The 25,013-nt window shown below is 37.7% G+C and overlaps 1 protein-coding gene across 1 annotated transcript in view; it reads right to left on the reverse strand.

Moving 5' to 3' along the window:
* Window positions 1–25,013, reverse strand: part of ATRNL1 (attractin-like 1) — a 705,738-nt gene that overhangs the window by 536,877 nt on the left and 143,848 nt on the right. The window contains exons 16-19 of the mRNA XM_006879915.1: window positions 17,852–18,065; window positions 16,162–16,350; window positions 13,641–13,859; window positions 6,286–6,423 (exon numbers count right to left, since the gene is read on the reverse strand). Of these exons, the coding sequence (XP_006879977.1) occupies window positions 6,286–6,423; window positions 13,641–13,859; window positions 16,162–16,350; window positions 17,852–18,065 (760 nt within the window). The remainder of the gene's footprint in view (window positions 1–6,285; window positions 6,424–13,640; window positions 13,860–16,161; window positions 16,351–17,851; window positions 18,066–25,013) is intronic.

Here is a 25,013-nt window from a genome sequence, read left to right on the forward strand (position 1 = left end):
TGGTTGCTGTGATGCTGAACACTGTGACACTGATGTGTCAAATGCGATAATGGTTACCCATGGTGGACAGTGTTTGGTGGAGCTCCCTGACTAAAACAAGCTTGAAGGCAGGAATAGCATCCAATTCTAAAATAGCTTGCCTCCAGAAACTCTATGAACTTAAGAGAAATGATGAAAGTTATACAAGTGTTCAGGTCTTTTGTTCATAGGGTTGCTATGAGTCTTCTATGACTCGATGGCACTTAACAACAACAACAATTTATTTGTTTTACATTTACTGCAAAGTATTATAAAAATTACGCTGCTAATAAAAAGAATCACACTAATGAACTACACTCAATTTTCAACCACCTACTGAATTAATTAATCTCTAAGATCTTCATTGTGTACCAATGAGGGGGTTTTTCTTTTGCTTTTCAAGGAGAGGAGCAAGGAACAAACAGGTGGGGGTGGGGGGGCTGTGAGGGGAGAAGGGTGCAACAATGAATGAATGGAATTCCAAAATCTCTGTAGATGTTCATTGAAATGAATAATAAACAAACTAAATTAATAAAAAAAAAGAGGGAAAAAAATATCTTCCCATCAGAATCAATCCCTTTGTCCTTAATGTTGCCAGTGTCTTTAAAATGACATTATACAATGCAGGTAATGTGTCTAAATTTCAAAACTAACACAGACCAAAAACCCACTGCCATCAACTTGATTTATACTCTAAGAGTGTAAATATTTATGAGCACGGACTGCTCATCTTTCTCTGGTGAGTTCCAACTGTTGCCCTTGTTTGCAATGCAACAAATAAGGAACTATGTTGCTAATGCTCATTAAGTCCTAGTACTAAAGTGCCTTAAAAAACCCTCTGTATATACTCACGGTTTGTCAGGTCCTGATTGTAAACAACAGAATATCCCTCTATTCTGGTCAAGCATCTTTCTCTTAGACTATGGACAGTTTTCACAAGAGCACAATTAATGAATGAGGCATTCATTCTTTGAAATGCTACTTATAATTTGTATGAGCTACACAACTGAATATCTTCAAATAGTCAATAAAACCTAGGTTCAAAAATTTCCCATGTTCTCTTCTTTCAGCCAAGACTCATCTGACATTACAAATTCTATTCCTCATTCCAAGTCCTCTTTTGAATCCAACTTGAATTTCTGGCAATGTCCTGTTGATGTCTTGCTGCAAATGTTACTCAATTATCTTCATCAAGATTTTACATTTGAATAATATTAATATTAATGATTTGTGATATTGGCAAAGAGTGTTGACTACACCATGTCAAAAGTACAAACAAATCTGTGAAGTAGTGCAGCCAGAGTGCTCCTTATAAGCAAAACTTGTGGGTCTTTGTCTCATATAAATTGGGTATGGTGTTAAGAAGGGTCAGTTCTTGGGAAGGGGCATCATGCTAAGAAGACGGTTAGTTATGGAGAAAACAGTCAATGATATGGATTGAGACAGGGAATGCAACCGTGGGTGAAGTACAGCCCTGATTGTAAGGACGACACAAGATTGGCACAGTTCCCATCTGCTGAACCTAGGGTTCCTAGAAGTCAAGGTCCGCTGACTCAAAGCACCTAACGACAACAATATTAATGATATTGCTTCATCATTTCCACACTCTGTTGGATCACGAAGGTTTTTTTGAGTGGTCAGAAACATAGATTTGTTTTTTTTTTCCAATCAGTTGGTCATGTTTCTGATTTCCAAATTTCTTAGCATAGAAAAATGAGCATTTCCAGCATTGCATTTCTTTACTGAAATATCTCAAACATTATGTCAATTCTTGAAGCTTTGTTTTTTGCTAAAGCCTTCAGTGCAACTTGGACCTCTTTCTGCAAGATTGTTGGTTCTTGATCATATGCAACCTCCTGAGAGAATTGAAAATCAGTCAATTATTTTTGGTTTAGTGACTGTGTATTTCTTCCATCTTGTTTTGATGCTTCATGTATCATTGAATTTTTTCTGCCTAGATTCCTGAAGTATTACAATTCAAGACTCTTTTTTCCGCCTTTAGTCCTTTAGCAGAGAAAAGTTAAATATGTTCTTTTTCGTTTTCTAACTCTAGGTCTTTGCATATTTTAGTACATTACAGTTTCTTTCCAAGTTACCTTTGAAATCTATTCAGCTTTTCTCCTCCAATCTTCCTCTTGTTCAGTTCTTCGCATCATCATTTCTTCTATTCACTTAAGAGACTCTACATACTGATTTCTGTCTTTCCTCCCCATCTTTTTAATGACTTTTTGGTTTCTTCACATATGATATACAGTGAGGACTTTTGAAAACAGTTTTTCTAGCTATTCCCTTAACCCCCCTGGGGGCAGTGATCTCCTGCCGCTCAACTGCAGATACACGGTAGACACTGTTATCAGCATCTTCTACATCACCAACAGCTGTGGGATCAACATAAGAGGGAGAGCTGGTCACACCGTGGTGAGACTCTGCAAGGTGTATCCTGACTCAGTCCTGGAGATGCAACCAGAGTTAAAGATTTTGCTTGCTGAATAACTAAAAGAACAGTTGACTCGCAACTGCTATCAGGTAAAGTTTTCTAGGTGACTGAGTAAACCAGAAGTTTCTTGTGTTTTTGTTGCTGGACTGAACCTGAACATTCACTTGTTGACTGAGAAGCTATTTGAACTAAGTGAGGCATTGTGTCTTGCTATTAATCTGGCTTGTGGTTTGAATCCACCAGAAATCCACAGGAGAAGGGTGGGCAATTTCTTCTTACGTGATTTTTAGTCACTAAATGCTCAGTTACTAGTCAGTTCCAACTTGATAGTATAGTCTCCTTTACTCCTGTTTATTCCATCCAGTAAGGTCTACACTTACAGTCACCGTTCACATTGCCTGAAAGATGTTTGTAATGAAAAGGTCACAGTCTTGCAAAAAGCCATCATGCCATCTCTGGAATCATTTCTATCACCAATTCTCCTTCTTTACTTTCAGCTTTCTTATTCCAATCACTAATAATTATTAATTAAGATTTTTTGCATGTTTGCTCAATTTCAAACAGCGGAGGTTGGAAAAGTCTCTAACTTCTTAATTATTGGTATCAGTGGTTAGTGTATAAGTTTGACTAACAGTCTTATTAACTGAATTCCCTACAGATCCAATCATTGCTTCAGGATGGATCTTGAAACTTTCTTTTTGATGAAAAATGTGACCCCATTCCTCTTCAGTCGTGGTTTCTGGTATAGTATACAGTCAATGCCAACAGTTCATTTCAAATCATCTTACTTGGATTTACAATCAACAACCTTGAATCAGCAGTGAGGAAATAAAAAAACATGTTGCACTGGGAAATTCTGCAATCAGAGATCTCTCCAAAGTGCTTAAGAGCAAGGATGTCAGAAAAATATAAGACGGGCCTGATCCAAGCCATGGTCTTTCCAATTACCTGCTATGCATCTGAGAGTTGGACAGTGAATAAAGATGACAAAAGAAGTGATGCCTTTGGGTTGTGATGCTAGAAAAGAGTACTAAATAGTCCATGGACTGACAAGAGAACCATTAAAAATATCTTGGAGAGGGTGTAGCCAAGATGCTTCTTGTAGAGGGTAATGGGACTTAGTCTCACATACTCTGGATATGTTTCAAAGAAGGACTATTCCTTGGGAAAGGACATCATGCCCAGAAAGGTGGAGCATCAGTGAAGGAGGGAAAGAACCTCAGCAAGATAGAGTGATACAGTGGCTAAAACAATGCACTTAAGTGAGGCAGAGAGGATGAGGATGGTACAGGATAGGGCAGGGTTCAGATCATCACTCAGAGGATAGTTATGAGTCATAGTAGACTGAATGGCGCCCAACAACAACAGCAATGCTTCAAAAACCAAACAAACAAACAAAAAGCCACTCAGACCCACTGCTGTTGGATGGGCTATGACCCTTAACAGCCCTACATTATGTTTCTGGGGCTGTAAATGACAGTAGTTGGAGGAAACTGTCCATCTCTATCTCACAGAGCTTCTTGTGGATTCGAACCACCAGAGTCGTGCACTTGGTTTATTAGCAGCACAACTCATTATGAATGATACCAATGTTTATGTGTCTCATTTCCTTTTCATGACTTCCAATTTTTTCTGTACTTAAACTTAATACTATCCCTAGTCAAATTATTAATGAATATACGTGCCTATTTCCTCTTATTTGAAGTAATACCACATCAGCAGTATTTGCTGAATTCATGCATAATCTTTCATTATAAAGTACTATCTTTGTAGTGTATTGACCATTATTCTAATACATAAAAGTTTATTTCTTTTCTGTTACTTCAAAAGTTATATCGCAGATAATAAGAAAAAACAATAGTGCCAAGGAAATCTGAATTACACGTTTACAATTTCTCCAAATTGTTACTGGTCCCTGCTGACACAGTCCACAGTGAGTCGTGTTTTGCTTCATTTCAAAGGTTTTGAAAGGTCTCATATCTTCAGCAGTTCAGATTCACCAGCAGTTCCATCAGAGAAAGACAGGAAGTCATCTTCCATTACGATTTCCTGCTTCAGAAATCTGATGCAGAATCATTATGAATCAGAACTGACTTGATGGCAGTGTGTATAATTGTATAGAGTTCAAATTTAATCTAAGTCATCTTCCAGAAAAGAACAATGAGATTAACAAAATCTATCCAAGGTGGCAGTGATACTGCCAGGATATGGACTGGGAAGTCTGCTGACTATGACCCTGAATATTAATGAGAAATTTAATAGTTAATAACAAAACAGGTCTAAGTAGGGCAAGTCTAAAACTAACCTGAAGAAAATCCACAAGTATAATTATATAATATTGACAATACTACTAGACTAACTTTGTTGTTGTTGTTTGATGCCATTGAGTCATAGACGACTCATAGCGACCCTATGAACGAACAGCCTGAGCACTGTTGGTACATAGAGTTTCCAGAGGCAAGCCATTTCAGAAGTGGATGCTTTAGAAAGTCAAATTTTAAAAAATAATATCTAAATATGGAAAGCCCCACCCACCATCCATAACAAATACATTTCCTAGGGACAGTAGTGGTTCATTGGCAAAACTCCACCTTTCATGTTGGAGACCCAGGTTCGATTCTCAGTGAATGCGCCTCATGTGCCCACACCACTGGTTAGTGGAGGCTTCTGCGCTGCTAGGATGCAAATCAGGTGCCAGGGGAGCTTTCAGACCAAACCAAAACAATGAAGAAAGGGCTAGCAATCTACTTGCAAAAGTCAGTCAGTGCAAACTTGTTTTAGTTCTTAAAAGAACTTTCTTTCATTAAAAAAATAAAATTCTATTTTAATTGTGATTTAATGAATAATTACAGAGAAGTTACATTTTCATTCAATTACAACCAAAAGCTTATACTTATCTAGATGACTACATCTTTAAGGGTTGTGGTGGTTGTTGTTAAGCGCCATCGGGTTGTAGATGACTCATAGCAACCCTACGAACGAAAGACCTGAACACTTGTATAACTTCCATCATTTTTCCAAGTTCATAGTTTCCGGAGGCAAGTTATTACGGAAGTGGATGCCACTCCTGCTTCGAAGCTTGTTTCAGTCGGGGAGCTCCACCAAACACTGTCTGCCGTGGGTAATCATTACCACATTTGGTGCATCAATGGCACAGTGTTTAGCATCACAGCAAACACAAGTTACCTCTGTACAGCAAATGGACAGATCAATGTTCTACTACTTAGAAGAATGTTTGACCAAAACCAATTCAAACCAGGCCTGAGAACTGCAGATTAAAATCACCCACTATTGGCTTGGTAGCATAACTTTCTATCCACTAGGCCAACAGAGCTCTCTCTCTCATTGGTCTTATTAAGGGTAGTATTAGAAAAAAAGAAAAGTCAAGATAACTTGGGGCTCAAAAAAATTAACTTATAACTTAATTATAATTAGAATGTTTTAGAAATAACTGAAATGTGAAGAAATCATTTTTTATTTTTTTAAAAAATCTCTCTAAACAATCTAATGGATTTTGGTTGTTAATAAATACATGAGCTTAATATTCATTTTTCTCAGTAAGGTGAACTGAAAATGGAGAAATAGTACTACATCTATGCTTTCCAGACTATACAAACTGTTTTTAGTTCATTATCGCAAGAAGAATAATTCACTAACTATGGGATACTGTTATTTAATTGGATAATGAGGTCTTAAAAAGTAAAAATAACTTTCATCTATCACATCACCATAGACAACAAGGCAATATATTTGTCAAATTCAGGAAACAAAGAAGCTTGGAGGATTTTCATGCAATCAAAATCCACCGACGCCCGGGAGCCCTTCATTACCTGTACACTGCCCGCCATTGGTTGGATCTCCGTAGTAACCAGGCATGCAGTCTTGGCACTGCTTTCCCGTGGTGAGGTTTTTACACTGCTCACATACATTATTATTTATGCACGTGCTATGTCCATTACACTGACAAGCTAGGGGGAAAAAGAGTAAACACAGTTACAAAGATCAAATATTAATATCAAGTATAAGAGCCATCAAGACAAAACACTTTAATAATCCAGAGAGCAGCAAACATTCAAAATGTATTTCCTACAAAAAGTTAAAGGTATAAAGAATGTGGCTTGAAATACTAGCACAAGACACTCAAATAAGATGTGTATTGAAATTCCATGATGGCCAATCTCCATGTAATTTACTGCATCTGAAAACTCACTGGACGGTCAGATGGGTATTGGTTCTGACTCCATGGTACATAATAACAACAACATGAAATTCAAGGTTTGGAGATAGAGTAAAGAGGAACTTTTAGCATAGTTCTTAAAGATTCATGTGAATTCTTATTAAATTTTATAAACACAAGATTAAATTATACGTTTGATAAAGGACGAAGCAAGCAACAGTTAACAAATACAAAAAATTGTAAGCCAATAAGTCCTTACTTCAAGAAAACAAATCTGTAATAAAAGTAACAGAAATACAATGTATATGAACTTTCTAAGTAAACCAATATAAAATAAAAATTTTATATAAAAAAAAAAGTAACAGAAATAGCCCTTTCAAATTCAGTTGCGTAAACTGGGTAGAATCTTATTTGAGCCAGTTTCACGACTTCGCTAAAATCCTATTTCAATTTGAACTAAAGAAAATCAGACTCAGCTGAAGGTATCTCTGAGTTATATGTGTTCATGGTACAATGAAATCTACGGAAGCCAGAACTAGACTGAAACACCTGGCTTTTCCAGATTTTGTATCCAACCTTTGACACAGTGCCATTTTACCACTTTTCTATCACTGTTGTTGTTGTTATTGTTGTTTTTGTTGTACCGTCGAGTCAGAACTCATAGCTGACCCTCCAGTGGGTTTTTAGAGGCAGTTAATCACACAGGAGGAGACTGCCCATCCTTCTCCCTCAGAACAGCGGGTGGGTTCAAACCGCATTCCTTCAGGATTGCAATGCAGCTATTACCACGGCCAGTGCTCCCTTTTCTGTCACTATTAGCGTTTCCTCCTCTTACAGATTCTGTCTTTCCAAGATTTTGCTATAATGTTTTGACAAAACCTCAAATCTACAAATTAGGAGGAAAATTCATAAATGCAAACTCCTGTCCGGTGGCACTGACATGGCCCTGATTCCCTGTGACCTATGAGTGACCTGCATGTAACCTGCCCAATTTTATACCAGCTTCACAACATCTGCTGCACTTGAGCCCATCACTGAGGTCCTTGTCAATCCATTTAACAGAGGGTCATCCTAGTACCTACAACACACAATGACTTGAGTCACTTCCAACCCGCGGTGGTCCCTCAGGGTGGAGCAGCACTGCCCGGCACTGGGGTCTGTCAGGTCCTGCTCTTTGGCACACCTGCTAATTTTTGACCGGATGCCAGGCAACACAAATTGTTCACGTCACTTTTTTGGGCGCTGGGTAGTTCTGTATTTCTATAAATAGTCTTCAGTTTTGTCCTAGGATGTGGTTAATTGGAAACCTTTTGATCATTATGTTCTCACTTTGAAGTTGTTTTTTGTTGGGATTGTTTGTTTGTTTGTTTGTTTTCCATAGAACCAGTGTAGGATTTTGACTGGGGCTGATTTTCCCACACAAATGAAAAAAGCCTCTCTGAGTACACAATCTGATTGCCAGTGAATAATGAGCTTCTCCCGTCTCGATGCTACAAGCAGGCACTTTTCACAGCACTTCATGTAATATAGCGATTGTTCTCTTTCACACTGTTTCCTACAATCAGGCCTTAACAGTACTTAGCAGAAGACTTGACGGGGGACCCTTCAGCAGTTCTTTGCTGAAGGGTCTTTGCTATTCTTCCTCAGAAAACCAGGTGATTCATCATGACCTACCCAGACCTCCAGCTCCACCTCAGCGCAACCTGCCCACCAAACATTACCTACATCTCCGCACCTTTGTTTCATGCAAACTTTCCTCAGGTATTAATCTGGCATAGTGGTAGGGCCCTCCTTGGGTATTTCTACCTCTGAGGAGTAATTATTATCCTTCATTAACTAAGATCCAGTATAATGGTAACTGCTGATTTACATCTGTCCTATTTCTTACTTGTTTTAAGCAGCAAAATAAATTGAGTCAGTGTTGTTGTTATGTGTTGTCAAGTCGACTACTGGTACTCATGGCAAACCTACCAACAATGAGTCTGGACCCTGCCCTATCATTTTGCCAAATACTAACCTATTTTAGTACTAAAACTCTTGCATCTGGGAAATGACCTAGACTGGGACATATCATACACTTGGCCACTTTAGTCACCATTTTGCCAGGTGTTAAGAGTCTCTTTATTTTCTAAATGTATTTAAAATATCATTTAACATTTAAAGTTAAAACAACATAAATGTACTGTGGGTCTCATACTACGTTAAACAGTAAGACTCATGTCATGGAATGATCAACCACCTATGACCAAAAGGATGGCATTTATCCAGCAATAAACTCCAAAGGCATTAAGGTGTATGATAGAAGGATTAATGGAAATACGAATCTCAGGGAAGAAGTGGGAAGAGTGAGGTTATACTATAGAGATTATCATTCATGTAATAAAACAAAATGTGTATGAACAGTTGAATGCAAAATTAATTACCCTAGTAAACTTTCATTTCAAAATGCTATGAAAACGGGGTGGGGAGAGGGGGAGGGAAGAGTGTTACACTATACATGAAGCATAATATTATTTAAATGTAAAATGTAGTAAATTAAAGATGTATGCTGTAAAAACTACAACAATCACCCTCCAAAAAAGGAAATATTTTGAAAAATCAATAAATTCAACAAGGAAACAATAAAATATGTTCAATAAAGCAAAAGAAGGACAGAAAAAGATGTAAATAGGAACAAAGAACAGATGGGAAATATGGAAAACAAATAAGCAGATGGTCAATTTAAGCCAAACCAGATTGATAATTACATTTGTCTAAAATGGTCCAAACTGTCTAATTTAATGGTAGACTGTCAAATTGGGTTAAGCAGCAAAACCTAGCAATGTGCTATCCATAAGAACATATTTTAAATACAAAGGCATAGATAAAGTTAAATGATGGCAAAAGACGTATCATAAAAATACTAATCAAAATCACTTAGATTTTGATTTAGAGAAAATTTTATAAAACTGTTTATAAAGAAAGAATGTTAATTATCTAAGTTTCCACTTTAAATGGCTAGAAAAGAAGTACAGTGAAGAATAAATAATGTGAAGAGGAGGAAGAAAAAATTTAAATAACAAATGAAAAAGTGGAAAAAGAATAGAAAAATCAATTCAACAAATTGCTCATAAAATCAATGAAAATTCACAAGCTTCTAGCAGGCTGGTCAAGGCAAATAAAAATTGTCAGTATTTAAAGAAGGGATGTTACCAAAGGTTCTACACTTAGTAAAGATATGGCAAATAATATTACTATTTTTCAATGCCAGCAACGTTTTAGATGGAAGGGACAAATGCTTTGGAGGAAAAACCCAAACTTCCAAACTCACTGGAGGAAAACTGTTGCCACTGTGTGCCATCACGTCACTATGACTCACAGCTGACTCTCCAGCAGTTTTCAGAGACAGTAAATCACAAAGGAGGAGAATGCCGCTCTTCTCCTGCGGAGCAGCTGGTGGATTTGACCCACATACCTTTGGGATTGCACCTCAGCTCCTTACCACTAACCCACCAGAGCTCCGTGGAGGAGAACTAGGCAACTAAAATAGCCCCATTTCGACTAAATAATTTGACTTGGTTGTTAAATTACTTCTTGCACAGAAAAGTCTGGGTTAAAGGTCTTCATCAGTTAAATACTACCAAACATTTGGGGATAAAAATAGTATTTTGATTACATAAACTCCAAGTCTCCCACATTGCATACTTCTCCGTTCTGTGCCAGAGTGTTCTCTGTTATTAATCAGGCAATATGCGTGGGTCTGTCTCTAGAAACTCTATCATGTTTCACTGGCCCATTTGTCTGTCCATATTTGCACCAATTCTACACTAATTACTACAGATTTGTCATAGATGTTGATAGCTGGTAATCATAAATTTGCTTATTATTTTTTTGGTTTTACATTCTGACTCTCTAATGAAAGAATTGAGGAATACCATCCACAGGGGGCATCTTTAATTTAAAATTTCCCTTTTCTTACATAATAGATATGAACAATCTGAAAAGGAAACGAATAAAACTTCCATTTATAATAGTACCTAAAATAAAAAAGTACCTAGAAATATGAATTCACATGTATTTCCATTGTGGAAAAGTATGACTGTTTTTCACAAAACACTAAAAATATAGATATCATATGACCCAGCTATTTTATTCCTGATGGTGTACTCAAAAGACTTGAAAACAGAGACTACAAAACTCGTACACCAACGTTTACTGCAGCACTTTGCAATTTTCACAACAGTCCAAACAAACAAAACAAATGTCTATTAGGTAAATAATATATAAAGAAAATGTGGTAAGAGGATACTATTCAGCCAGAAGAAGAAATGAAGTTTTCAAACAAACCACAGTATGATGGAACTTAAAAACATGATGTCTTTGTTGTTGCTGTTAGGTGCTGCAGAGTCCCCTACAACTCATAGTGACCCTATGTGCAATATAGCTGAAGCCCACTCAAACCTGAGTCAGTCTCATTGTCTCCAATACACCTAGCCCCATTACTCCAGTTCCTGTGCCAATTCACTTCATCTGGGCCCTCCTCTCCTGCACTGTCCCTCTACTCTTTTAGGCATGATATTATTTTCCAAGGACTGGTCCCTCCTGGCAACATGCTCGAAGTATGTGAGACAGAGCTTCAAGATTCTTGCCTCCGGACTGACATGTTTGTTCTCTTGGCAGTCTAGGGTTTGTTCAATACTCTTCTCCAGTACCACAATGCAAAGGTATCAATTATCCAACTGTCATCCTTAGTCATTGTCTAGCTCTCAGATGCACAGGAAGTAACTGCAAAGAACATGACTTGGATGAGGCTCACCTTAGCCTCCAGACTGACTCTGGTGCTCTTTAACACTTTGGAGAAGTCCCTGACAGCAGATTTACCCACTGCAATTTGTGTTCTGATTTCCTGACTACTGGTGCCCAATGGTATCGATTATGGAAACCAACAAGCTAATTTTGTTAACGATCTCAATCTTTTCTCCATGTATCGTGATGATACCAACTGGTGCAATGGTGAGAACCTTTGTCTTCTTGATGTTGAACTGCAATCCATATCATAGACTACAATCATTGACCTTCTGCATCAAATGCCTCAGGTCCATTATGGTGAATGAAATAAGCCTATCACAAAAGGGTAATAATTGCATGGCCTCACTTATATAAAAAGTCTAGAAAAGCCAAATACAGAGGCCATTATTTATTGTTGGTCACCAGGGGCAAGAGGAAGAGGGAAAAGGGACACGTTACCGGTGATGAAAAGATCATATTGATTAATGAGAGGCTGAACAGCTAATTGTAACTGCTATCAAAAGGTGTATATCTGCAAATGGGGAGGTGGGGGGTGGGGGGTGGGTAAGCAGTAGGACTAGATCTAACCCAAGAGGTGAGGGACGTATATATTGAAAACTAGAAAGCACTGCTCAAAGAAATTCTAAACCATCTTAACAAATAAAGATCCATCCCATAGTCATAATGGGAAGGCTTTATATCGTTAAGGGGTCAATAATATTTAAAGTGATCTGCAAATTCAATGTAAACCCTGTGAAAAATCCAAACACTCTTCTGGCATCAATGAAAAAGTTCATTCTCAAACTAGGGTGGATAAGAGTCCTGAATACTCAAAAGTAACTCGGAAAATAATCAAGTAGGAGCTTCTCAGTCTCAAAATATTCTATAAAGCTACAGTAAGTACAAGTATATAGGCCAGAGAGTGGATAGATAGGCCAGTCGAATAGAACTGAAATTTTAGAAACAAATACATATAATCATGGTCAGCTGATTGGAACAAGAGTGCCATGTCTCAAACTGGTGCTGGGACAATTTGATCTCCACATGTAAAAGAATACAGTTCAATTCTATCTCCTATCATACACTAAAATAAATACAAACAGCTCAATAGCCAAATACAAGAACTAAAACCATAAGACTATGTGAAGGAAATACAGGCGTAAAGTTTCAGGCCTCATTTTGGCAATGATGTTAGGATAACAAGCATCTTAGATATGAAATCAAAGACACTAGTGGGAAAAGAATAGATAAACTGAACTATAAGAAAAATTAAAAACTTTACAACTTTATCAAGAAAATGAAGAACTAACTTATAGAATGAGACATCAAGTGGATTAAACATAAAAAGGTTATGGAAAACAAAGGAAAAAAGAGAATCCCAAAAATGGATTTGAGAAGAGATTTGGGAATTTGCCTCCTCCTTTCTTGCTTTATTTTTGAATGGCACATACACAGATACAAATAACTATCTGTTCATATGTGTGTAGGTAATTGTATTTATTTTAATTAGAAAATCAGTTTCATGGGTAAACTATTGTAGTCTAAATTTTTCATTATTATGTCTCTAGCATCAAACCTACTCTTTAACAAATACTAAACACTCAATAAAAATATATTGCATGAATTAATGTCTTAAGAAGCTTGATTTTTGACTCAGTATGAGGACAGACTCCCTAAGAAGAGAGCTTCTGAAAAATTAAATGACATTCAATATCGAATGACAATGATAATTAATGCTGTTGTTGTTGTTGTTGTTCCTATGTGTTGTCAAGTCTCCTGCGACTGAGAGCAACTCTGCATACAACAGCTCTGAAGCCTGCCCTTTCCTGAGTCAGTCTAATGCCAGCTTTGAATATATGGTCAGATAACCATGTCATAGATATTAGGAAGAAGACTTTCATACCTGATTGGTATGAGGCTGACTACATGCTCTCTGAATTGCCAAGATTCCAATAGGATTTAATATTCTGAGGAATAAAATATTATACTGAAGGGAGAATATTTTCCCTCTTAATAGTTCATATGAAATCTTATCTAATAATTATATCCATGCACCTAGGTAGTCTAGTTGTTGTTTCTAAAGAGAATACAACTCACACGAGAGATTAATATAGTTTACGGAAGAAGAGTGAAAATATTTTTAATTTGAAACTGATTTTCGTTCTTTTTTGGGTAACTTATATTCTACAGAAAATTCTTCTCGGTTAATATAATCAAAAACTCACATTGTACTTTCATTACCTGGGCACTGGATAAAGGACCATTCATAGTATTTTTCCTTGGGACAAAGACTGGTGTCAAGAACCATCTCATTGCTGTGTGTTCCCACAAGCTTCATCGGTCCCCGGGACGAGCCTTCAATGCAGTATCCTCTTCCTGTATTACTAGGATCATTGCACCAGCCACAGCCAGGGTGCTCCAGACACTGTCCACAGGTTCTTAATCCAGAACAATTCTGAGCTGCATTATAAGGGCATTAACAAGCACATTACATGACTTTATACTCATACAGAATTATAAGCAAATGAAAAAATAGGTGGGATCTGGAAAAAGGAGACTGTAAAATGTCCCCACGGTTAACGTAAATATTTCTTTTGCAATAATCCCTAAGAGACAGCTCTTAAGGAAAGAAAATCAATACACTAGGAATCAAGAGGAGATAAATGAGCTGGTGGGATATTGTAAAAAAAATGATAACCAAGCCACAGAGAAAAATAAAATCAGCACTTATTGTTATGAACATAAAAATATGAAGAATAAAAAGAAGGCTGTGTAGTTAGACTGAGTTTAAGTACACATAACCTATCACTAACTATTAAAAGTACCTGGTTAGAAGTAGTGACAACTTAGTACATAAAAGTTCACCTAATTCTCAGAAATGGATACTGCATTCTTCATTTAAAACTACAAACAATCCTTGGAGAAACAATTGATGTCAGGTTTGGGGGAAATACCAAGAGAGACTGAAACACTTGTTTCTTGCAGAAAGTACTCAAAAACTACATTGGAAATATGTTAAAAGGGAAAAGTAAGTAGTCTAAAGAGGTTCCAACTTGACCAATTCTCAAATAATTCCAGCAACAAAAACTGGTGTGAAATGGATTGTAGCACCTAAAAAAAATCAAAAAGTACTATGTGGTCTCATATTTCACAATGATTTAGAAACACAGAGAAGAAAGGAGGAATGAGGAGGGAAAGAAATGAAGATAGAAGAAGGAAGCATGGACAATGGGACATTGGTTTTTTTTACAGACAATTGCCAACTAACAAAAGCTAAAATTAGAAAACCACCATTTTATACTATTAATGAACAAGTCAAGTAATGGAGCATCTATCATTGCTAAAACCATCAGCTAAAAACATGCAGGAAACGGGGTATCCACATGGTTTCAAGGTATCATCGCAGAGACTGCTTACCACTTAAAAGAAGGGGAAAGTACTACCACTCAATGGGGAAATCTAGTTGATGGCACTGCCAACAGTGTTCATGCTTAACATTACCAACAGAAGCAAAATAACTTCCTAGTAAAGGGCTGAACTAACATATGTTGTCAATAATATCTCTTACCAAAAACACTTAGCTTGTATCTAACTATCTAACTGCTAGGAAACAGCTAAATCTAAATTGAGAAATGTGCAAAATAACAGATGTGAATTCTTTTAAAAGATATCAATGCTTTGTAAGAAAAACAAAACAACAAGGAAACTACTTAATTAAGTAGCAACTTAAAAAGTACAAAACTACGCTTAGTACATTAAAGTGAGCACTTTAATGAAGTGTTATACTGTCCACAAAACATACTTCTAGGATTCAGGTGAACACAAATGTGATGAAGTGTTCATATTTAGGGTAAGATGATAAATGTAATTCCAAATCATGGTATAAACACAAATTAGAAACTAATGGCATTAATAGGTCTTCTTGCTGGGGAGGTTGATTGCCATTCAGCTGATTCCACTCACAGTAACTCCTAAAAGAGTAAGCTCCCTAAAGAGGAGCTCTGGTGGCCTAGTGGTAAGAACCTGTGCTACATTCCTATAGGTGCCCAGTTCAAATCCACCAGCTACTCCTCAGGTGAAGGATAGACAATCTCCTCCTGTGCAATTAACTCCCTCTGAAAACCCACTGGAGGGTCAGCTATGGGTTGGTTCTGACTCAACAGTACACAACAACATGTACATAGCAGACTACGACATGTTTCTCTCCTGGGGCTGCTGTAGGTTTGAACAACCAGCCATTTGTTGCTGTTGTTGTTATGTGCCATCAAGTCACCTGCAACTCACAGCAATCCTATGTACAAAAGCCCTAAACCCTGCTCTAACCTGTGCCAATCTTATTGTCTCTGACACACCTACTCCCATTACCCCAATCACTGAGTCAATCTATCTCATTCAAGGTCTTCCTCTCCTGCGCTGTCCTTCCACCTTCCCAGGCATGACGTCCCTCTCCAAGGACTGGTCCAAAGGATGTCAGATGAAGCTTCAGAACCCTTGCCTCCAAGGAGCAGCTAGATTTCACCCTCTCTAGGTCAAACCTGTTTGTTCTCCTGGCAGTCCACGGTATACCCAATACTCTTCTCCAGCACCACAGCTCAAAGGCATCAATTCTCCTCCTATCATCCCTACTCATTGTTCAGCTCTCTGACAATAATAATTTTTCTTACATCCTTTTAAATTTCTTCAAGTGCTTTGTTCCTCTGCCAGCCGAGAGACTTGACACATCCCCCTACTGAGTGAAAAGTCCCTTCAAACAAACACTCACGTGAGCAGGTGGCAGTCTGCCACTCCAGGCACTGTCCGTACGGGAAGGAGATGATGTAGGCGTTCGAGTCCACACACCGCTTGGTGCTGCTGCACCACATACACTCCATGCCGTTACTCGTGCAGTTGGAGCAAGACGTCCTCAGAGAACACGGCTTCTTGCATGGCCTTGCATTCTGGTTTGGACTAACTGGAATACATCAACAAAGACAATCATTGCATCTATTAGTTTTATTTTCACACAAATGCATGGGTTTTCTATGTTTTCGTGTTTAGAAGTTATTTCTGTTAAACCAAGTTTAGTAGAAAGATCATGTCAAAATGGAAACAGCTGGCATGTCAATATTTAAGCTCATTATCAAATTTTAAAAGGTGTCTGAAAGTTCACTGTCATTAAGTCTGACTCAGAGTGACCCTCCATTCGGCTCCCAGGGCTGTAAATCTAAATCTACCTTCCTCGCTGAGACCTGTTGGTGGATTCGAACAACTCACTATAGAGTTATAGGGTTCCAGAGTGCCCCTGAAAGTGTATAATTCTTTGGAAATTTTAACCCCAAAAATTCATAATTCTTTGGAAATTTTTAATTATTTATAAAGTAAATGAAGTTGTACAGTTTAAAAATCCTAAATTGTATTTTAATCTATAATACAGTTATTTTGTATATTAAATGAATGAATAGTCATTACTTTCTTTCCTCGATACATTTTTTTCCCCATAAGTATTCCACATCTTTTTAGACTTGATGACCAATTAGTAAACATATGTCTAATATGAACAAAGAATAAAAATAGAAAAATTTGCAATGAAATTTTACACAAAATGTAACATTTAAAAGAAAAAAATTTAAATATTCTTTTTTCACTGAACAAAAAAATCTCTCAAATAATATGAGAAATGTTTGCTTCCTGTTAGCCACCAAACAAAATAAATTGGCAATATCAAAATGGTTCTACTAAAGGAGCTCTGGTAGCCAAGTGGCAAGAAGCTGTGCTGCAAATCCCAAAGCACACGGTTCAAATCCACCAGATGCTCTGCTGGAGAAGGAGGGGCAATCTCCTCCTGTCCCAGTCGGATCTGATTCAACAGCACACAGCAAGTAAAATATTTTTTTTAAAAAAAATTATTCTAGCATACTTTTAAATCTTGGATAAATGTTTCTTTGAAATATTATAAGTGAAAGTTATTAACAAAGTAAGAACATATTCTTACAATAACGGAAGGTCATTTTTATAATACCATTCTTTCAAACAGGAAGTCTGAATTGTATCATACAATTTTTAAAAATGGTCACATAATAATGCTGAGATCAATAAAACCCACCCACCATCAGGGAGCTGACTCCGATTCATGACTACACAGGACAGGGCAGACCAGGCAGAGGGGCTTCCAGGCTGTATGTCCTTACAGTAACCCACTGCTCCATCTCTCTCCTGCAGAATGACTGATGAGTTGGAACCACCCACTTTTTGACTAGCATCACCAGGCTTCCTTGAGATCACTAAAAGTGATTAAGGAAAGTGGATAAAGCAGAACTTACCTACAAGCCAGGGAATCTGTTTCACATAAAAAATGGTAAAAGTTACTCCCACAGGCTATCGCGCCTTGGAAGGAGTTGATGAGAAAAAGGGTTGAAAACATGCTATCTTTTGAGGGAGGGAAGAATAAAAAAATGTTTTCCTGGACTACTTACCAACAGGTTTTTCACACACAAGGCCATCTGCTACTGATGTACAAGGATTGGCTTTCAAGCCGGCCACGGCAGCCCTTTCTAGGTATGCACAGAATCCCGAGTCGTTGGGCTCGCCAGGAAGCCACTGCAGGGTGGTGTTGGTAAAAGGAGACAAGTCGTCCCAGCCCCAGTAGGAGATATTGATCTTGCGTAAGCCTACCCAAGGCGCTAACTTCTGCAAAGGACATCAAAAGGGGAGTCAACAAAGGAAAACAGAGGGGTCCTGTATCATACGCCTTAGCAAATAGTTCATATCCATTCAAAATGCCTTTTGAAAACTATGACTCGTCTTTCCAATGACTCCTAGAATGGAGAACAATGAACAATTCCACACACTTTCTATATTATATAGAATCACTGTTTTTTTGGTTCTTAATATGCCTTCACACAGAGTTGTATTTTACTTTTTTTTTTGTTTCCAGTCATTCAATGTTGCACTTTTCTTCCTGCCCACACCCAACCCCAGTTCCCCTTCTCTTTGAAAAGTAAAAGAAAAATTCTTTCATTGTTATACAATCCTTCCCCCCAAATCCACTCCACTGTGCAACTTTCGTTCTGGACTCCTGTCATGACAATAATATCGGGGCCCCTCCAAAGAGGTGAGAATCACTTTTTAAAGCACACGTTTTCTTTATATGTTTGGTGGGCACTCTGCATTGGACCCTGGTGCCAATGAGCTCTGGTGATCTACTAATAAGCAGTTGTGCTGCCAACCAAAAAAACAGAGGGGCAAGTCCACCAGCTGCTCCTCAGGAGAAAGACAGGCAATCTCTTCCTGTGCCACATCCGGCCGCCGAAAACCTGCTGGAGGGCCAGCTAGGAGTGGGTTCCTTCTCAAGGGCACATCACAGAAACATAGGTTTGGAGACAAATGTCTAGCCCTTATGAGCCTCTTCCTCTTCTAAAATTTGGGACATAAATATCCAAGTTTCCACCTCGAGACACATGATTAAAAACACTTCTCAGGATGCTACTGCTGCTGTCACTACTACCACCATTACCAGTCTAATGAGTTGTGACTTAATAAATCTGAAAGTCGCTATTTTCTGTAGTATGGGAATATAGAAAACATTAACCAACAGTATTTAGGATCTGAGCAAAGATTTAATAACAAGATTGCAAAGGAACTGAGATACAACTGTGTAACTCCTAATTTAAACCTCTACAACTACATTTAAATATTTATGCTCTTTTATATAAATATCTTCTTTCACATTACTTGCAAAAGTTGACAAATACCACTAAACAAATAGCATTAACTACTGTTGTTGTTGTTTTCTGTGCCATTGAGTTGCCTGCAACTCATAGCAACTCTATATACAACAGCCCTAAACCCTGCTCTATCCCTTGCCAATCTTATTGTCTCCAACACACCTACTCCCATTACCCCAGTGACTGAATCAATCCATCTCATTGAGGGTATTCTTCTCCTGCACTGTTCCTCCACCCTCCCAAGCATGTTGTCCCTCTCCAAGGACTGATCCTGCCTTGAAACATGTCCAAAGTATGTCAGACGAAGCTTCAGAATCCTTGCCTCCAAGGAGCAGCCTGATTTCACCCTCTTGAGGACAAATTTGTTTGTTCTCCTAGCAGTCCATAGTATATGCAATACTCTTCTCCAGCACCACAGCTCAAAGGCATCAATTCTCCTTCTATCATCCCTAGTCATTGTCCAGCTCTCTGATGCATGGCAAGTAATTGCAAAGACCATGGCCTGTACTGACCACTAACTATATATTCTTAATTAATGCCCTTTGTAATTTCCAAAATGAGTATAAAAGCAAAATTGATTCCACATTTACATACAAACCTTATTTCAAGCATTATATATTTTTTTAAATATGTTACTTTATTTTATGAAAAAATGATAATCTAGTCTTGGTCCAAGATACAGGCTATAATAACATATTTGCTAATATACTAGTCTGTCAATACAGCATGAAATGGGTTCAAATGGGCATCATCTCTTGTGCTAGATCATGGACCACAAGGTCTACCCTGCTGAATCTTCAACAACTTAAAAAGAATATATTTATTTCAGTATTAAATTGTAATTATTTACCTTTAAATATTACATGTAAAAAATAAATTAACAATTAAACGATTATTCTAATTATGTTGTGCAAACAGTGATAGGGAAGTTATTGAGATGGCTGCAGGCATGGAAATTTGTAAAGTATATAAAAACATGAATTCCACACTCAACTCAGGCATTCGACAAATATTTCCTGAATAAAATTCAAGAGCTTTCTGAATACTTATTATGAAAGTAGATCACATAATGCTCAGTAGAGGACTAAGTAGGTAGTCAATCAATTTCGCTAAACAAAGATTATTATAGCAAAGATGAGAATATTCTACCATCCAGTGACATGCCTTAGATGGAGAATAAATAACACTTCTAATTATACAAATACTCATGCTGTTTCATATTGTGATCACCATATATTTCAGATATTATTCTCAAAGATATTCTCATAACAAAAAAAAACCCTCCTATAACATTTTTACAGTTCTTGATAATAACAGCAGGAGTCAATCCAACACAGATATTTCAGATTCATTATTGTGCTTCACATTATATCAAATCTGTCGGTATTTCCAAACTATCTATAGGAAAGACAAGTCACTTAAAATGAAATATTACTCCCTAACTCCTCATGATAAGAATCTGAGATAAAGAGAAGAGGAACAGAAAAATGGAGCTGTTGATAAAACATTTCAAGTAACTATTACTCAGTAAATGAACTGGACAAGCAGCTGAAAATGAAAGATAAATTACTAAATTATAAAAATGTACTGCAGCAGACCATAAATCACTGTAACATTTCATTAGCCAATTCTAATAAGTAAATGATCATTTGACCTGAGATAGCTCTTTACGGTATATTAATTTGTTGATTTTCACTTCGCAAGAAAGGGTTATCTTAAGCTTATGCCACTGCAGTATAACTCTGAATAGAATTTATCTTATATAAAGATAGGGTTAATGGAATGTCACCTTGCTGAAGTTTTCACTTTTGAATCTTACTATTCTGCTTTCTGGTGAGACAAAATATTCATCATTTATGGGACCTACTACTGACTCAGCCAACTGCCAAACCCATGTTCGGCACACATTCAAAACAGCTGTTGGTCCAGTTGTTGCTATTTATAATGGTAAACAAGAAAAATGAGCAACTAAAAATTGACACACATAACTTCAAGTATTTTGTTAAAAGGGGCTATTCCTTGGAAAGGGACATCATGCTTAGAAATGCTTTGAAAGGTGGAGGGCCAGTGAAGGTGAAGAAGATCATCAATGAGATGGAAATCCCTCACACAGCAGCTGTAGCAATGGGTTCTAGTGTGTCCGAGATTGTGAGGATGGCACAGGACAGGACAGGGTTCAGGTGTGCTGTTCATAGAAGACTACGAATTGCACTTGATTTAACCGCACCTAACAACAACATTTCAAAATATCTGAAAAGATAGATAGATAGATACATAGATGATAGATAGATAGATAGATAGATAGATAGATAGATAGATAAATTTAGGATTAGATAAAATCAATACATAAATTTATTACTAGAAGACTTTCATGCTATAAATAAAAAGGAATATAAGAAATTAGATTCTTAATAATCATAAGAAATACACTTTTTTAACAGGCAAACAGCCAAGACAAATAGATGTGGTCAAGTACAAGGGAGCACGCATACAGTCACGTACAGGTTGGGCAGATTTTATCACTCACATTAAATACGCTATAAATCTATCCACGTATGCAGCAGAGGCTACAGGAGGCAACCTTCTAATCAGAACCAGGTAATTTTCTGATCATAACCGGTTAGGGAGCTCTGTTGTGTACGGGGAAGGAAGGGCTCTGCCCGTGCATCCACCAGAGGCTCCATGGGTGAAAGACAGGAAATCTTCTCCCATTTAATTTCCTGCCTTGAGAACCCACCAAAGGGTCTGAGTCAGCACTGAGGCAGCTCTGACTCAATAGTGCACAACAATGATCATCATCAAACATCCTGAGCAATGAGGTCCCAGGACCTCAGGATCATCGATTCCAGGGACATCGAGACAGTATGTGGACACAACACAGTCCACAAAGACAATATTCTACCTCTTGGTGTGATCAGTATCTTTAAAGCCTGCAGTCATCTCACAGGCAACTATCGGTCTGTTCCTGTATGGAACAAATAAAAGCAGAGAAAGGCAAAGATGCACAGAAATAGTCCAGCCCTTGCTGATGGATGATGTGAACCTCCACTCCTTCGAACCCCAAGGACAGAAACACAGCTGGCGTTTGGCTGCAGCTGCTGAGAATTCTACAAGGGATCACAGGAGAAGGTCCCTGACAGGATGATGAAACGTGGAATAAAACTCAAAAACTTAAACACAGCCAGCCTAACTAGTCCCATAGAGACTGGTAGTACCCCAATCCTATGACCCACAGTCATTCTTCCAACAGGAAGCAAAACTCATCCCTAAGGCTCAACTTGCAGTCAAACATTTGACAGGCCCCTAAAATGGACCCAGGGAGGAGAGAGAGAGAGATTGAGATTAAAGTTCAAAAGGAAATGTATTTAAGTTATAGTTTTTCAATGTTTGTAACTGTTATCACTCCTCTGAAAATCATATGACTAGTCTGTTGTTACTAAAAACAAAAACTCTTTACCGCAGAATCGGAACCAACTCATAGCTGACATTCCAGTGGGTTTTTGTGGGATATAAACTACATGGGAAGAAATGGTCCAATTCTCCTACAGAGCAATTTGTGGAGTCACACCACCAGAGAGGGGCTTAGCAACACAACTCCCCATAAACTAACTTAGAACTCCCTAAGGAAAATGTGTAAACTAGGAATTATTTTAACACATAAAAATCCTACTAGAACTGTTAGATGGGAAAGAATCTTATAATTGTTGTTGTTGTTGTTGTTGTTGTTGTTGTTGTTGTTATGTGCCGTCGAGTCATTTGCGACTCATAGCGACCCTATGTACAACAGCCCTAAACTCCGCTCTGTCCTGTGCCAATCACACTGTCTCTGACACTCCCATCCCAATTACCCCAGTCACTGAATCAATCCAACTCATAGAGGGCCTTCCTCTCCTGCACCGTCCCTCCACCCTCCCAAGCATGATGTCCCTCTCTAAGGACCAGTCTCTCCTCACAACATGTCCAAAGTATGTTAGACGGAGCCTCAGAATCCTTGCCTCCAAGGAGCCATTGTACATTGTAATGTACAACAGAATCTTATAATTAAGAAGATAAAAAATTAAAGACATTAATAGGGCAAATAAAAAAACTGAAATATATTAGTAGGGCAAATATTTCTCCAAAACAAATATCTACAGTAACAAACTACTCAGCAAATAAATTTTTCTTAACTAGAAATTCATGCTCTAAAAAATGATTGCTAGAAATAGTAATAATATTAGTAGTGAAAATAGAGATCCAAAAACAATATCCTTTACATGGGAATGGAGACCCAAAAATAATATTCTTTACAGTAAGGATAATCATCATCATAGTAAATAACCAAGGATGCTCTGGTGGTTTGGTGATAAGAAATTGTGCTGGCAACACCAAGGTATATGGCTTGAATCCACTAACTAGTCCACAGGAGCAAGAGGGGCAATTTACTGCCTCTGAAAACCTGCTGGAGGGTCAGCTACAGGTTGGTTCTGACTTGATTATATACATGAAGAAGAAGTAAATATTTTTTAAAATTATCCATTTTCTTTATACACAATATATCATTCCTCACAATATATACTGGCTATTATGTTAGTTGCCATTAAATCAATACTGATGCATACCCAACCCTTCTGTGCAGGCTGAGTAGATGGAACTACTCTGTGGGTTTTCAAAGTGGTGCCCTTTTGGAAAGAGAGTGGCAGTCCTATTTTTTAAAATGCCTTATGGACGTATGTTAGCAGGTCTGTTTTCCATGGCATCTACACTGAGGTTAGCGCAGTTTACAGAAGAGGACTCAAGTGCTGAGGATGTTAATTTGCTATTAATTTGTAATTAACCCCACACAGAATTCAGGTTTTCCATCATTTTGACAGTCTATCTACTACAATGCTGCTTAAAATCTAAAAATCTCAGCTATGATTGTGTTCTAATTTATTTTCTAAAGAATAACAAAGATCTGCAATCTTTAAATTTGTAGTTATTGTTGCTGATTGCCGTCAAGTCAAGCACAACTCATAGAGACCCTATGAATAAAAGACCTGAAGCCTTTCTACAACAATCATCATTTATCAAAGTTCAGAGTTTCCATAGGCTATAAAAATGTATCAAAGTTCCTAAAGTTCATGTTGTTTGGGAAGCGGATGCCACCCCTGCTTCCAAATCTTTAAATTTACATTATATTAAGTTGAATCTGCTATCCTTTAAATGTACATGATATTACTGTATTTCAAGATCTGTTTTCTTTTAAATACATATAATAGTACTAAGTTTTTAGAATCCAATTTGGAAGTCGTCTGCAGAAGCCAGATTCTACAGAGGCTTGTTTGCTGGTTCTGGTGAGGATTAGGGTGGAATGTTGACTAGCTGGTGAGTGTGAGATGATGTGATTTGGCCTCCTATTTAAAATTGCATTTGTGGTCTCAGGCCAGGTTTTAATTGTTTTTGGTCAAACATTCTTCTAAGTTGTATAGCACTGATCTGTCCATTTGCTGTACAGAAGTAACTCTAGGTTGCTGTGATGCTAAACACCGTGACACTGATGTGTTAAATATGATGATGGTTATTACCCATGGTGGACAGTGTTTAAGGGTGCTTCCTAATTCACACAAGCTTGGAAGCAGGAGTGGTATCCACTTCTGAAATAGCTTGCCTCCAGAAACTCAATGAACGTGGAGAAACGATGAAAGCTATAAAAGTGTTCAGGTCTTTCGTTCATAGGGACACTATGAGTCATCAACGACTTGATGGCACTTAACAACAACACAGTACTAAGTTTTAAGTAAATATATCCACTCTGATTGAGTAGTTCATGGGGAACTGTATTGTCAAAGATCATGCTTCTGTGACAGTTGGAATCCCATGAGCATTTGTCCACTAGACAAAGGTGATCATTCTCCTCCCACTGGAATCACAGTCTTGGAAACCCAAAAGC

This window comes from Elephantulus edwardii, unplaced genomic scaffold (assembly GCF_000299155.1).
Source record: "Elephantulus edwardii isolate Elephantulus edwardi_28Jun2011 unplaced genomic scaffold, EleEdw1.0 scaffold00006, whole genome shotgun sequence".
Taxonomy (NCBI): domain Eukaryota; kingdom Metazoa; phylum Chordata; class Mammalia; order Macroscelidea; family Macroscelididae; genus Elephantulus; species Elephantulus edwardii.